At 39.1% G+C, this 16411-nt stretch overlaps 1 protein-coding gene across 3 annotated transcripts in view; it reads left to right on the top strand.

Annotated features, from left to right (window-relative positions):
• Positions 1-16411, top strand: part of FARS2 (phenylalanyl-tRNA synthetase 2, mitochondrial) — a 247651-nt gene that overhangs the window by 69941 nt on the left and 161299 nt on the right. For all 3 annotated transcript variants that reach the window (XM_075493895.1, XM_075493893.1, XM_075493892.1), the window contains one exon: positions 2336-2467. In XM_075493895.1, the coding sequence (XP_075350010.1) occupies positions 2336-2467 (132 nt within the window). The remainder of the gene's footprint in view (positions 1-2335; positions 2468-16411) is intronic.

The raw sequence follows: 16411 nt of genomic DNA, 5'->3' as shown, positions 1-16411 counted from the left end.
GCCTTTTATTCCTTGGGAATATATTGAGCACCAAGACAATATTTTGTATCTAAATAATAAACGTACTCGTTTGTTCTGTGACAGTCTATAGAAATGCAGTTAGAAGGCTTAATCTTGCCGAAGGCTGAGCACCCTCTGCTTTTCAGTAAAGTCTTCCAGAGCCAAAAGTCTGAAAGAACACTTGAATGTAAACTACACAGGTATTCCCAATTGTCCTGCCTACTGTATGAATAAAATTATTGTGGTATATGGGATTAAATATTAATTCAGAGAACAGAAAGAAGGTGAGAGTTGTTTTGTTTGTGAATTTGTGAATTTGTTTTGTTTTGTTCAGATTTTTGTTTGTTTGCTTATTTGCATTTAAAACAAATGCCTCTTAAATACTAATATGCATTAAAATTAAAACTTAAAAAAGAACTTAAATTCATTTTTTTACCTTTTAAAATTTATTGTAATTAAGAACAAAAAGCAGAGAAATCCTTTTTTCCCATAGTTTCATTTTGAAGTAATCAGAGGATTAAAAAGAAACCATTATCCGAATGTTGTTACTGAACACGAAACTACTTGAATATTCAATGCCATTCTTGCTGCAGTTGCAAATTTTGCTAGTTAAATGAAGATATTTTATATGTGCATGGCTTTACAGTGAATGCAGAGGTGTACAGCCCTAGGACTAAAAAAGCATTTGTACCAAGATCGGGAAATTAAAAAAATGTTTTCCGTACACCATACTGTTGTATACACATGACTTTTTTCATCTATGTAATTTTTTTATTGTTATGCAAACAAAAAAGCAATAAAGTGATTGCTGTAAGTCACAGTACAGTTATGAATGGTATAATTGCTAATACTTCCAGTTTTCTGAGTTCTGTGTGTAAAATTATCAGAACGCTTTCTTATGATTCGTATAACTTCCTGAGGTTGATTTTTAAGAGAGAAAAGAAAATCGAGAAGTAGCAATGTGTTTGTTTTGAAACCTGCCTCTCCCTTTGAAAGTTCAAAGCATCAAGAAAAGTTCCCTATGACTATTAGGTATTTATGTTTTGGCTATGTATGTACACTTTTGTTGTAACTTATTGTTTCTTTTTCTGTAGCCACATTTAATATTTCAGAAGTAATCAAAGAAAATCTAATCCTTGAGGCTACACCAAATGTTTCATTTGAATAACTCTCAGTATAAATCATGCAACTTCATGTTGTAAGTTCCTTTTATGAAACAACACGAAAGAAGCCCAAAAATCAAACCAGGGGTGTTACCAGTTACCATCACCCAAACAACCTTTGCTGTGCCCTTTATTTTCAAAACTGTACCTGCCTGATTGGTAATGATCCTAATGCTGATTAGCATTTGGCTTAACTGAAGGGAAGGTTGGGCTTGGGGTTAAGGCATTAGCCCACAGAATTCGCAGTTCAATTCTCTTTCAAGTTTTTATGGTTCATGTTTCCGAGACTTTTTTTTCCTGACACCTAATGGCTAGAAAAAATTCTTTAGCGAAAGAAAGCTTGTGTAAATGATTACAAGAACTAAAACTCATCAATATAATGAGGGCCTTGACAACACCTCTGCTTTTGGCAGCACTGTAGACCTTGCCCTCTTCTGTCTCCGCTGCTCTTCGATGCCGGGGTATTCCTCGCTCTGCGCAGTGGTACTTCAGGGGCACTGAGCTGGGGAGGAGGGGGAGTTACCCAGTGGTGCCTTTCTCTTACACTTCACATCCACACAGAGTTAAACTCTCGTCTCCTGCGTCCAGAGTATTCTGTGTGTGTTGGTATATAGTGTACCTTAATAATGCACGCCTCTGTGTGTATATATTTATATTTGTGTGTATTAGTATCTATTTTTAACTTTCATATTTAAACATATACAGAAAGAGTAGCTTTGTATTATAAATAGCTTCTGATGAAAAAAATTACTTGCCTAGCTGATCCATAAAATACTAAGTAAAAATTAAAGACTTAGCTTTTCCTGAGAGGAGCAGTTAGTCATTTCCTGGTGCAAAGAATAATAAAATTACTGACTTTCCCATGATCTTGGCTCATTTTTGTTCGATGCCAGGTGGTTGCTAGAGTTTGACAAATGATTGATTTGGTTTCAAAGGGTGCTTGAATTGCACAAAGCGTTTTTCATATTAGAAAAGACATGGTCATTTTTTCCCACAAGTTTTAAGATTTATTGCCTTGCAGAATTGTGTAAATTAGTTTGTTTGCTATTTATTTTCTCTGGATTGCTGTAATTGGTGTCATTAGTTGAAGGGCAAGTTTTACAGATGGTTGGAGGGATGGCCTTTTAAGCATACACCCTTCATATTTATTTATTTTTTAAACACTGCTACAGGACTGCAAGTCAGATGGGTAGACTGCTACTTCCCGTTTACTCACCCTTCCTTTGAGATGGAGATCAACTTCCAAGGAGAATGGATGGAGGTCCTGGGCTGCGGGGTCATGGAGCAACAGCTAGTTAACTCAGGTACCGAAACTCCTTTACTTCATTGACATCTCTATTAGCAAACACGTCCAGTGCAATCAGCTTCACAGTCTGAAATGCCCCCTTCTCCCCTGGTGAGCACAGACATCTCTGTTCATGGCAGCCGCCACAAATAGTCCTCAGGTGGAATGCAGCCCTTGCATGCTGTGATTTGAGGGTAGCAACTGAGCGAGTGATCTGGAGCTTGCAAATGGAAAGCTTGCCTTTTATTTTGTGCAGTAAGGGGACAGACGGATGTCAGCTTTAAAAGAGAAGCTGACGAATTAGGGTGTGCAGGTTTTTTTCTCTTCCAAGAGATGTCAAGTGCATTCATAGTTACAATTTAAAAGCATTGTAAGCAAATAGCATCCCCTAATATTGGAATATCAGAGTGCTCCTGTATCTCTAAAGTATAGAAAGAGGAATGTGATATCTTTCATATTGCTATTTGGTCGCTGGGTAAATGGTAGGTTGCTTTTTGGTTTTGTTTTGTTTCTTTTCTCCTCAGGTTGGTTATTTATGAGGTTGTAAACTGCATTAAGAGTGACATCATTTATTTTAATTGAAATTATTACAGAGCAATGTCACCTGACAATTTTGCTTTCTAAAGCTTACACATAAGTACAAAAGAAGGAGAGGAGAAATTGGTGGGTTTTTTTCTGATTATTTTTATGTAGAGAACTTTACATGCTTGTTTTTTCATGAGCTGAGAATAGGCAATTCTTTGTAAGTGCAGGGCAGACTGCATGTGCTCAGATCTCTGTTGTTAAGTGTCTTCCAGTATTATTTGCTAGGTATGGGACCCTTTTGGAATATGATCCGTTTAATTCTCACAAGTGTGCTTTCAGATAACTAAGTTACACTCAGGGTTGTGTTTTTTTTTTTTTTTTGCAGCTGGCTTCCTAAGCTATGGTTGTATTTTCATGTGCTCAAAATTCTTTCTGTTGAAGTCCAAGTATCATAACTATGAATGGCTCAGTTTTGTCCCCAGTTACTCGGCACTGCTTGTTTTCCTCAAAGTTTGCATGTTTTTTAATGTGATCATTTTCCTTTTAAAAAGATAAATCCTTTTCCAGAGTTTCTCCCCAATGGGTTAATGGTTTATGCTAATGTTCTTTCTCAGGTTATTATGTTCATAGTGTGGTAAATATAATACAGCTTCTGATCAGTCTCAGAAGTGAAAGACTACTGTGTAATATTATTTCCATCAGATGTGACACACCAATGGCCAGGCTTTCTCCTTGAAAAGCTTTTATGTTCCTCAGTTCTTATGTTTAGGTTCCTTTAATGTGTGAGAGAAGAGCTAAACTGTGGCCTCAAAACAATTACTGTATGCATTTGTGTGTGTATGTGAATGAATATGCATGAAACACCAATGGTTTCTGCAGTGGTCAAAGTTTTCAATTTACTCTGCCTCAGCTTTTTTTCACCTTTCTGAATTATGGTCTTCAAAATTATATCCCTTCTGTGCCAAAACTCTCCTAACTGTTCATTGTAATTCTAATCTTGCAAGAACTCATGAATTTAGTAACTCAAGTCTAGCTTTTGAATTACTTCTAGATCTGTATTATTAAAACAAGGAAAACAAAGAGATTCTTTCACTTTATTAGCAAAATATTTGTAGAGGGTGCAAACTCAGTTATGGAAGCACCAGTCATTTTTCACTTCATTTAGAGAGAATTGCACTTTATGTAGCCAAAGTTTTGTTTTTCTGCTCCCTCCAGCAGCTCTGCAAAAACACTTGGCTACAAAAGCTGAGTCTCAACATGTATCTCAATATGATTTTATTGAAGCATTGGAATCTGTTTACCACAAGTGACGAAAAAGTGTGGCTAATAATTGTGTTGGCTAACGATTAGCTTATTTGGTTTAAAGTAACAATGAAGACAAGGTAGTTCACATTTTCAGTCAGGTAAGGAGTCAAATACCAGTCTTCCCTGCCTACTGCTGCTCTGAGTATTCTCTTCTTTAATCCTCTTTTGCAGTGATTTAAAACCCCAGTAGGTTCCTGGCATGCCAACTTGCATCTATTTATGGTGAAGCCAAGTTTGCTATTACTAACCTTTTTTTTTTTTTTTTTGAGTGTGTTATGGCAGCAAGATGCTTTTGCCCAAAATTTAAAATCCGCAAGTCCAGAAATTGAAAATCTCCAAGTTCTCTCTGTGGAGAAAGACGAAGGTGAAAATTTTCTTTCCTAGCTCCTTCATAATATTTGCTAGCAGAACTCAAGTGCCTTCCAAAGCCATGCTACATTTGAACAACTTTAGGTTTTTAATAGTTTCTTTTTTTTTACCTTTAGCATATCCTTAATGCCTCCAGTATCGACAATCAATGGATATTACTTATTACTCTGGTCCCATGCCCCTAAATTTCTTTGAGACACCAAAGTTCCGGTTTTAAAGCCTTCCATTTTAAACCAGTGCAGATCAGCAAGGAACAGGATCTTCATCAAACTTGGGAAGGAGGCCTGTGACTTCCCAGTAGCTCTGTCCTTGTGCCTTTTGTTCTGAATACTGCCTGTTCATCTTTATAGGAGGCAGTGTTATTTTCAGTCAATGGAGATTTCCAGGCAAAAGAAACTGAGGTGAACTACTAAGAAAAACACTAGGTTGTGGTTTTGGTTTTTTTGTTTGTTTGTTTAGGGTTTTTTTTTATCCCCACGATTTGTTCACTGATAACGAAATTCCTTAACTACAGATAAGTATCCCATTGCCCAACATGAAAGCATCTAACCTCAGAGCACTGACTCACACCACAGACCTACACCCTCTGATGAGGGAGTAAACCCTGGTGCCTAAACCTAGATGCTATGTCTCTCTTCTTTGTCAGATGTCTAGAATAGGCACTGCAAACTTCCCGTTCCTGTCTCAATCTCTTTAAGGGCTCTACCAGAAAACAGCTCAGTAGGACTGAATGAAAAAGAGAAATGTTACTCGTTTTTTGGCTGGCTAAGCTGGTGCCGAAGAAATATTTCGCTCTTGGTGTGCCAGTTCACCAGGCAAATGCAGAAAGATCTTTTCATGGTGTACTGCACAGCTTCCTGATTAAAAACTGAAGAAGAAACTGATGAGTTTGCAGAAATTGTATTTTTTTAATATATATAGTCTATAACATTTCTAGTATCTTGCAGTTTGGGATTTTTGTTTTATGGGTATTTTTTGCTTGATATTGACTATTAAAATATGTATTTCTGAAATGTAATGTTTGCTGGCAAGCATTGCTTTTCCTTCCGTAAGACAATATTTTCCTAAGGGAAAGGAAGAGAGCTTTTACCTTCCAAATCCTCAAGTCCTTTTCTTTTGTGTATTATTGGTTGAATACAAAAGACTGGTTTGTGAGGCAATCGGAAACAGTCACTCAAAGCAGAAGGTGGATGTGCCTGGTTATCTATGGTGGATATAATTTAAACAGTCAGAATGCTTCAGCACAGATTTTTTTTTTTCTTTTCATTTTTGTTTTGTTGAAAATATATATAATCATATATGAATATATATGAAACACAACAAAAATGCAGAAGAACTGAAGAAGCCTTGTGGAGGGATGAAAAGACAAGGTCTGTGCCGCAAAGGGGCCAGGACATTAGCCCTAAGTAGCTGATTCTTTATGTTGGCAGCAGAAGTTTCTATTGGACTGGCAGGTCTTATAATTATGACGACTCCCTGCCCAAATAACCTCACTGTAGTTCCTTGGAGGTTAACCTCCTCATGCAGCAAATTTTGATGGTACTGACAGATCATATTAAGATTTTTTAGTCTTGAGTGAGAATTCTATTGTAGCTTTAATACCCCATGCAATCAGTGTTAAATTTGTTAAGTTGTTATTTTCTGAAAGACAATAGCCTATTGAATTTTTCTGATGCCTTCTTACGTTTTGGAAGGAGCCTTTCTTTGATTTCAACTACTTTTAAATAGAATGTGATACAGATATTAAGTACATGTAAATAGAAATGCATTGGTTACAGGGAAAAATTGTCAAATGTGTTCAAATGTATTGATAGTACTCTTCATCACCTGCTTTCTTACTCTGCTCTTTTTTCCTTTTGAGGTCTGTGAAGAGTCTCTGTGCACTTCTCTTATTTTTTCCTGCATGCTTCTTAACAAACTAGATGTCTAGTTTCTGACATAGATCTCCGCAGCACAGGTGTGATAAAGAACCCAGATATGAGAGGCAACAAAACAAAACAGCACTTTTTGTTGCAACTCATTGCTTTATTGTGCATGGACTTCTGTAGTGCTTTATCTCAACCTTGAAATTTCACATTCTTAAAATGTTAAACCAGATCAGGATTTGCCCACGGAGGGACAGCCAGACTCATTCTTAGTCATTCACTGGGTAGCAGGAATGATCCACTCTTCTGAACCATTCAGATTTTCTGTGTTAACAACAAGGAAGGTTTCTGTTGTCTTGGTGTGTGGATAAGCAATTAAAATTTGATAAAGACTGTAAGTACCATTTCCATTAAAGCCAGTCCAGCTTTTGAGTATTTTTTTAAGAGTTGTTTGCATTCAGGAAAGTCTCCTACTACTAACAAAATGGAGAATATTCTTCTAACAGTGATAGTTGCTATTTTTAAAAGAAAAACATATACCCTATGACAGTGTTTTTATTTAATTGTTGAAAAAATATGCACTACTGCAAAGATGCACTGAATTGTAAGGAATGATGTTACATGTTCCCCTAAGGCTGATGGTGCTAAACTAGAGCAATTATTTGTTATAATGTGAACATAGAAGATCACTGTTATAATCAATGTCCAATAAGAAGTATAAAATCTAATTTATTGTACTGTTTAACTTTCCATTTTTGTGTGCTTTGTTTTTCATCTTGAACTGTACCTGAATACATAACTTTAATAGGAAAGTTATGTACAGATTTTGATACAAAGAAAAGTTATTTTTGTTCCGGTTAACAGTGGGAAAAATATAGAAACTTTACAGTATAGTGGCAAGTACTCTCAGTTCTAGGTCCGTGATGAGGATACAAGGAAATTTTGTGGTTCAGTAGAGCTAATATCAATTAACAGCACATAAGGTATTTATTTCTGTGCTTCAAGAGTTCGTTATCGAAGATTTGCAAAGCTGGTGTTCACTGGTAGCTGCTGAAGTTCCCAGGTTTGTATGGAGTTATATGATTCAAACCTTTGAATACAGGACGTTGCTTACTCAGATGCTGCGATCACATAGTGTTGCTTAGTACCTGTGAAATTGGAAGCAGTTAGGGTGTGATCCTTTGCTGATTGAAATCAATGGCAATGTTCTCAGTGCTCAGTGTTGCAGAATATGTTAGCTGGGGACAGAAGCAAGAAAATTGGACTAAAGTCTACCCCCAAACCAAGAGACTATAAACCCCAATCATTTAAAACCAAAACAACCCCAAACAAGCACGTCACCCCCGCCAAAAAAAAACCCCAAACCCACAAACACAAACCAAACAAAACTGTAAAAGAGAATTCAATATTTTTTTGGTAAGACTTCTCATTACATTTTTGAACTCCTGAGGTACGCAAGAAAATAACCTAAGGGTGGCACACCAGATCCAACCAAAGTCCAGGAAATCCCTGTATCCCTGTATCATGATGGCATCTCAAGCAGGTGCCTAAAGATGAGTAGAACAGGCATGGTTATGCTGATCGTTCCCTGATACGCTCCTGCAGCTGTCCGTTTCCTGAGCTGAAAAAGGTATGTTTTGCTTTCGGTAGTCATTGTGGAATTTTCTTCCATTCATTTGTTGAAGTGTTTTCTGAGTCCCAGTAAACCTTTACTATCTGCAGTGTCTTGTAGCAAGAAACTGCATAACTTAACCTGCATGAGGAATCACTTCCTTTTTGTTTTGACCAACAAGTTAGAGTTACAGTTAGAGCTTCTCTCTCACGCGAGAAGAGATGGTGAGTAGCTGTTTCTTTTTCCTTATTTAAGCCACTCAGGATTTGTTTAGGTCTCAGTTGTAACTCTTGTCACTGATTTCTTTCCAGGCCAAAGGGTCCTGGTCAGACAGTCGCTCCCTGTGCGGGAGCTGATCCATATGTTCTGATAGTCATGATCACTCCTGCCCGCATCTTCTCCAGGTTTAAGCTGTGGGAGGTCGGTGCGTAATGTGCAAGCTGTGGGTATACAGTGATTTTGTACACTGGCATAAAGACTTTGTCTTCTCTTTTCTGTTTCTGGTAATTCTTAATATTCATTTTGCTGTGTTGACCTTTAATGAGCCTTGAGTTGAAAAATGAAGGGAGGGAGGTTTTGGTACAATGACTACCATAGATGATTGATTGATTGATTGCTTCTGATCACTGTCTAGTGGTTTGAAACATCCTGGCACACAGCCACCTGTTCAGCTCTGGGTGGGAGCTCAGGTTGAGGTCTCATTTCTTAAGACTATGAATCATGAAGGCAGCTGTATTTAGGCTACCAGTAAGAGGAGTTGGTAAGACTTTCCTGCTGTATGTACGTAGATTTTTCTACCTTCCACATCCCCCCCCTCCCCCCCCCCCTTTTTTTTTTTTTTTTTTTGCTTGTCAGCTTGGATGTAGTATGTAGTAGGGAATGGTGTAGGGGTTTGGAAGAGGAAATGTCAGCTTTCCAGCATGAATAGTAGGAGATTGTTGTAGCATTAGCAAGGAAATGAGCTGGCACTGGGCTTTCAGTAAGGCTGAACCCCAGTTTGGGGTTGTTCAGCCTGAAGAAGAGAAGGCTCCAGGGAGACCTTATTGCAGCCTTTCAATACTTGAAGAGGGCTTCTAAGAAAGATGGGGACAGACTTTTTAATAGGGCCTGTTGCAATAGGACAAGGGATAATGGTTTTAAACTAAAAGAGGGGAGATTCAGACTAGATATAAGGAAGAAATTTTTTACGATGAGGGTGGTGAAACACTGGAACAGGTTGCCCAGAGAAGCTATAGATGCCCCATCCCTGGAATCATTCATGGTCAGGTTGGACGGGGCTCTGAGCAACCTGATCAAGTTCAACATGTTCCTGCTTATTGCGGGGGGGTTGGACTAGATACCTTTAAAGGTCCCTTCCAACCCAAACTATTCTATGATTCTAAGGCTATGGAGGGAACTTTTTGCCAACAGTTTGCGTACAATTATAGTTTTAAAAGTTTCTGGGCAGTCTTGGTCTTCCAATTGTGTGTGATATCCTGAAATTATAGCAAAGGTAGTTTTCCTGGTACTGTATTTCTTGTTAATTTTGTGTGTACTTCTAATGAAGAAAAAGTTGCTAACCTTGTCTAAACGTCTTTATGAGTACTGTTGAACATGACGAAAGGAATTTGTCATAACTTCTGCATATCATAGCTTTTGTTTTAAAAGGTGGACGCTTATTTGTCATTAGTGTGCTACTTGGTGAAACCTGATTCTTGAAGTGTAAGTCTTTCCCATTTGGAAGCCCTTTTACAGATCAGTTGCAGGACTTATTTCCAAAATTTAAATAGTACTTGGCCCAGGGCTGCCACCTTCAGCCAGATACAAGTCTTAACATGTAGAACTTGTTTGGCTTCAATGCTGCAGTAAATAAATCTTTCTCTACTCATTTATTGAAGATCATCAAAATTGCTGTCTGAAGCAAAGTAACAATTTTAAGTTCTTAATGTGTCCACTCCTTTTTGTTTTGTTTTTGGCAAAAGGATTGTCAGTTTGGACAGTTCTCCATGGGCAGCAGATTAGTAGTTAACAGCAAAATTATGTCAATGTTACCTTGCAGGCACAGGACTTTTTTTTTTTTTTTTTTAAATTTATGAATATTTTCTTAAATCAAATTTTAGTTATGGGTGAGCTAGATTCATATATCAAGCAGCAGGGGGTGTTTTGGGGAAGGGGAAATTTAATATCTTTCATCTAGCAGGTTTTTTTCCTGCTCAGCTCTTGCCTGGTAAATTACATTAAAATGTTGGAGCAGATGGTGCATGTGGCTTAAATAGTATGCAGACCCATGTTCTGTCTATGCCAGCAGCTCTCTGCAGGGGCCTTTAAATAGTTAACGCTGTATGTGTCTATATGGATATAGTGTATAAGGGTAAATATAATGCATTTAAAATACGTTCCTGCAACTCTTCAAGGTGAAATTGGAGTTACAGAGGTAATGATGTCTTAAGCACCTGGAGCCTCCCAAGAACACGAGGTAAAACTGTTGGATGGGCTGGTTCTTCCCACACAGTACACCCAAAGCAATTCAAGTCTGCTGCGTAAGCTTCATAGCTCCCCATCACAAACCTCTCAGGGGTTAAAATCTGTTCTTTTTAGGTCACTGTCTGTCTCCTATGCGACCACATCACCGCAGTACCTTGATGTCTCCCAGCGTTTCCTGTGCTTATTCTCCTGAGACCACTATGAGAGAGCGAAGTGTCATCATTCCTCTTTTATGGGCTGGAACTAAAGTGCACAGGAGGCTGACACACATGCACGCTGCAGACAAAGACTTTAGCTGCCTTAGTTAAAGTTAGCTTTCCTACAGTCCCTATACATTCAATAGAGAAAGAAGGTCTTCCACTGTGTTTTGAATGTATGGAGCTTGTTTTCTGGATCAGTCTGCTGGTCAGCCTCTTTCTGTGACTGGCTGCAGGGGGAGCCTGGTCTCCTAATTTAGGCAGGTACTGGAAGGTAAAGTGAATATCCCACAAAGAGGCAATGTCTCAGATTAAATTAAATTAATGGGAAATTAGGAAGCATCTGAGTTTGAGTGACTTCCCAAGGGTCTCAGAAGTTGCCTGTGGCAGAAACTGGAGTTGAATCCAAGCTTTATATCTCAGTTCCTGGGTCACCTCTGTCTCAATTCATCCTAGTGATTTACATTTGCACATGCATACATATGCATATATATGTGTGTCTATATGTATAAAAAATAAACACAGAGTGAGGCAAATAAGACAAATTAGTGACCAAATAAATACAGAGTGAGACAAATCTGGCCTCTTTTGATTTTTGTGTGTGTGTGTGGTTTTCTCCACCACCATTCCCCCACCCAGTATAAACAGAAAAACTGATTGTCACAGCTGGCTAATTTGAGAGATACTCTGTTGAGCTGGCAGCCACTGAAATTTTGCTTTGGCCAGTCAAACATGGAGCTGGAGCTGGGGTTGTAGGCTTTTGGAGAAAGATGGGATTGAATTTTTATCTGTATGCTGCAGCATTTCATTTAGATACCCACAAATGTATGTACGTGGCACATCCAGGGAAGTGTGTACCTAAGACAATGCTGACCAGTTTAAAAGGGAATAAGTAATAGGGCAGAGGACCTGATTTTCCCTAAAAATCTGTGGTGATCCAGCCTGTCTGTACAAGGAGAGGAGCTGTGATTGTAGTCACCTGGGTGGCTACCAGCAAAACAGTTAAGCATGTGCTTGACTTTTAACCTTTGAATAGTTCATATAAAGGCCCAGACATGTAAGCTGAGGGGTGTGGGGGGGCAGTTAGCTGTCCTTAGTTGACTACCACATCTCTTGACTGAAAAGGAATTGCCCATAGCCAGCGACAGCAGAAATATCAGCTGCTTTCTCAGCATCTTCAGACTAACAGTTAGTGCCAGCCTCCTTCATGATCATAAACCTAAGTGGTGGCTTGCTAGGCATCCCAGTCCAGCAAAGGGAATAGATACAGCACTGCTATATATTTACATGTGAGCTGGGCTGAAGCTTGTGCTTTTAAGTTTTTTTGCAGGATTAGATCTGGACTCTCAGGACTTTGCAGGTTCAAGTTTCTTAAGAGCATATATTTCAAATTAGGATGACTCTTATATAGAAAAGCTATTTCTTCTATCTCCTTTCATCCTACTTGAAGAAGAAATTGGAGAGAGTTTCTTTCCTGCTTTTGGATGAAGATTGCCTTTTGGGTTTGGTTTTGGTTTGGTTTCTTTTGAACTTACTGGAAGTAAGTCCTGGTCTTGCCTTGATAAGTAAACCAAAACACAGAAGTGAGTTGCATAGAGGTGATGGTCCAGTCAATCAAAGGGCATGTTGTTTTATTTGTTATTTGTTTCTCTTGTTCTGTTACCTGTGGCTACACCTCCAGGTCTGATGTGTGTGTTGTGTTATAAAGTTATACCTTTTCTCCACCCTTCCCTTTTCCTTGTCAAGATAATTTGCCTGTTGTCTCCTACTTAATTTACAGCTCTATTTTTAAAACTGGTTTTTCATCAAGTATTTCATCCAGAAGGAACCCATAAAATTTTTGAAATGTTGCTTTCTCTGATTTTATTACCTTTGACAGATTCATTATGTATGTTAGAGTTGGTGTTCTTCAACAGAATTAATAGAAGCGTACTCCCAATCTGTATGTGTTTGTGTAGAATGAACAAATACAGTATTCCGTTATATGACAATTCTATTACACCTATTTCCGGGGAATGTGTTAGTTATTTACAGGGGTATTTTGTGGGAGAATAAGTATAGGATTGAATCTTGAAGTAAGTAGTTATTACAGAACTTGGATGGCCTTTTGAGTTTGTGGCTCTGTATGATTTTGCCATCTGACTGTCAGAGTAGTACTGTCAATGGATTTAGAGGATAATTTCCCTTTCATGGTGCAAGACTACCTTTTTACTTGGAATTTATGTTCCTTATCTTCACAATTTAGGAAACTACTTTGTCTTTATGCTTCATTTTCTCCTGCACAAAAATGTCTGTGAAAAAGGGTTAACTCAGTCTAACACTAACCTTGAAACCAGAAAGAGTGGTTATTTGACTGACTGGTGCATCGTACATCTTTCCATCCAGCAAATGAAAGCTTCTCCCTAGTATACGCGAGGTTGATTTTAGTCTATTTGGAATCTAAAAAAGAAAAAAAGAGGTGGCAGAATGTGCAGTTGCATCTTCCACATTTTCTGTTGCCTTTGAAGCAGTTTGCCTGTGTGTATGTATTGCCTCTCCTTCCCTTTAGTTTTTTTTAATCAAAAGTAAATTAAAGGTTTAGTAATTCACTATGATTTGTCTCCTTGGGATCCAGCAGGAGGATTAGAGCACCACACACAAGAGAAGGCTAAATAATGATGGATGTAGTTTATTAAGCAGCTCCCAAGTAAAAGAAAGTGCTACTCTCAAAAACCTTGAAGAGCAACAATTTATAGAACAGAGAAGGTGTTTCCTTTGGCTTTATTTATGCAAATGAAAATACAGCTAAATAATACTATTGAATTACTACACTGTTATGTGATGAATGCTGAATGTTTTTAATCAGCCAGGAGTTGGTCCAATGAGCCTAATATAATTCCTCATCAGGCTAGGATACCCTGTGGGTTTTTTTGTTGTGTTGCAATATTCATTTTTGCTGTTCCCAGGACATTTATCAGGACTACCTAGCTGGTGGTGAAGAAGAGATTTTACAGGCATGTGTGCTGGTTTTGGCTGGGATAGAGTTAATTTTCTTCACAGTAGCTAGGATGAGGCTATGTTTTGAATTTGTGCTGAAAACAGTGTTGACAATACAGGGATGTGTTAGTTACTGCTGAGCAGTGCTTACACAGAGTCAAGGCCGTTTCTGCTCCTCACCCCACCCCACCAGCGAGGAGGCTGGGGGTGCACAAGGGGTTGGGAGGGGACACAGCCGGGACAGCTGACCCCAACTGACCACAGGGATATCCCATACCATAGGACGTCATGCTCAGCATATAAAGCTGGGGGAAGAAGAAGGAAGGGGGGGACGTTCGGAGTGATGGCGTTTGTCTTCCCAAGGAACCGTTACGCGTGATGGAGCCCTGCTTTCCTGGAGATGGCTGAACACCTGCCTGCCCATGGGAAGGAGTGAATGAATTCCTTGCTTTGCTTTGCTTGTGTGCGTGGCTTTTGCTTTCCCTATTAAACTGTCTTTATCTCAACCCATGAGTTTTCTCACTTTTACTCTTCCTATTCTCTCCCCCATCCCAGCGGCGGGAGTGAGCGAGCAGTGGTGTGGGGCATAGTGGCCAGCTGGGGTTAAACCATGACAGCATGTCTCTAACTGTTCCTGACTCTACTACACAAAGCTCAGTTGAGATAGTTTCAGTTCAGCTGAGATTAGATAAAGCATTTTGGCAAGTATTTGTCTTCACTAGATCGCAAATACAAACTTGATTTCTCATTTCTGGAGGGGGAGGTTTCGGTTAGGGTGTTTCTATTGTGCATCCTTTCTTGTCTTTCAGATTTCTAGTTGGTGAGAGGAATGGGTGAACGCAGGTCTCCTGCGTGACTGCTGGAGGCTGAACACGTGCCTCTCTCCCTCTCTGCTCTGCTATTGTATTAAGAAAATAACAAACCAGTAGCAGGGTATGGGTGGTCAGCCTTCCCAACTCTGTACCGTTTATCAGAGTCTCCAGTTCAGTCATGAGGCACGTGTCTTTAGATGGCAACAAGTGGGGAAGGGAAACCTGAGTGTATCTCATAGCTGGGAGAGAGCAGTGGCTTTCCACGGATGACGGCCCAGTTGTGGCAGCAGTCCAGGCTGAGCCAGTGGCACCAGCCTCTCATGGCTCATTTCGGCCGGAGGCTGAGAAGATCGGATTGCCCAAGCTGTCTGTGTGCCAGTGCATACTGATCCACTGCTGAACAGGCAGGCGAGCCTTGGCTGGGGACCTTTGTTTGAATTACGTATAAGTAAACACAGAATGGCTCAAGAGCCGGAGTTTGGCCACTGCTTCTCTGTCCTTACTGCCTGCCAACAGAATAACCTTTCATGTTGTTATAAACTCTAGATTTGTAAAAGTATGTAAGTCAGTTCCACTGGTGCTGTTTTGGCTTGTATTACAAAGAATAACTTAGCTTCAGTTTTGCTTGGGCTTCATCTTCAGATACCCAAATTTGCTTTCCTGTTCAGTGTTCATAAACAGGCAGTGTCTACGAGCAGTAGAGGGGATAAAACCTACAACACACAAATAAAAAGATGTTTAGAAGGTGGTGATTATGCTGTGAAGGATAATCATGTTTCCAGAAGGAAGGAAAGAGTCTAGAACAGGTTTGGCACCTCCATGCTGCTGGAAGGCATCCGCAGCACAGCTACAGAGAGGAGACAGCCCGTTCCAGGCAGCGTACCAGCCAGTTTTGAGTGGGATCTGCTGTTGCACCTGAAATGAATCAGGGAAAAATGCCAGCCTTTATTAACACTTTTCCCCCATGTAAATAACAGTGACAGATTACTAATCGATATTAAAGCAATGTCTCCTTTTTCCTGAACAGAACGGATGTCATAAATTATGTAGTCTGATGACTATGTGGTGAGCATCAGTAATAAGTTTGATCCTAAATATTCTGGCCGAGTCCCAGGAAACTTTTGTATGTAACAACAAATGGAATTTAAGAGGTAACCATGGAAGTCATCTTGTACCTATTTTCTTTTTGGCCAAATGGAGAGTGGAGGGGGGAAAGGGCTTGTTTGTTTCCTTGCTTTTCAGGGCATTTGGATTATTTAAAAACTTTAGGTGAATATTTGAAAATCTTAGGAAGTTTTGTGTTCTCTGGGTCAAAATGTTGGCTTTATCAAGAAAAAAGAAGGAAAAAAAATCCCAGCAAAAAGCCTGTAAGCTGGTGGCTACAGTTTTAGAGCTCTTCAGCTCCTCGTCCTGCAATGAGCAATAAATTTTATCTCTTCTTTATCTTAAAATTGTGAGAAGACAGAAAAAAGTAACAGAAGAATGTTTCTTCCAGCCCGGAAATTTGAGTTGCTCATTCAAAAGTACCAGTTTCCTTTATGCTAATGACAGAGATTGTCACTGACATTGTAATTCAGAGCATTGTAATTAAAAAAAAAAAAAAAAAATTAAAGTGGATTTACTGAGGGGTTTTTTTTAGAACAGTGATTGATGCAAAATAGCAGTGGGGATTATAATAGAAGAAAAGTGAGTAGGATCCATTTAAATAAGGCAAGAGACTCCAGTTAGGAGTCAATCTTTGGCTGTATGGGTTGAAAAGTATTTAGCTAATGAATTACTCCAAAAGAAGTAGTACAGTGAGGGGAATCCTTTTCTCATACTAGTTTAGACTTGCTTAGC

This window comes from Mycteria americana, chromosome 2 (genome assembly GCF_035582795.1).
Source record: "Mycteria americana isolate JAX WOST 10 ecotype Jacksonville Zoo and Gardens chromosome 2, USCA_MyAme_1.0, whole genome shotgun sequence".
In the NCBI taxonomy this organism is placed as follows: domain Eukaryota; kingdom Metazoa; phylum Chordata; class Aves; order Ciconiiformes; family Ciconiidae; genus Mycteria; species Mycteria americana.
The sequence above is the reverse complement of the archived record's forward strand: the minus strand, read 5'-3'. Positions and strand labels throughout refer to the sequence as shown.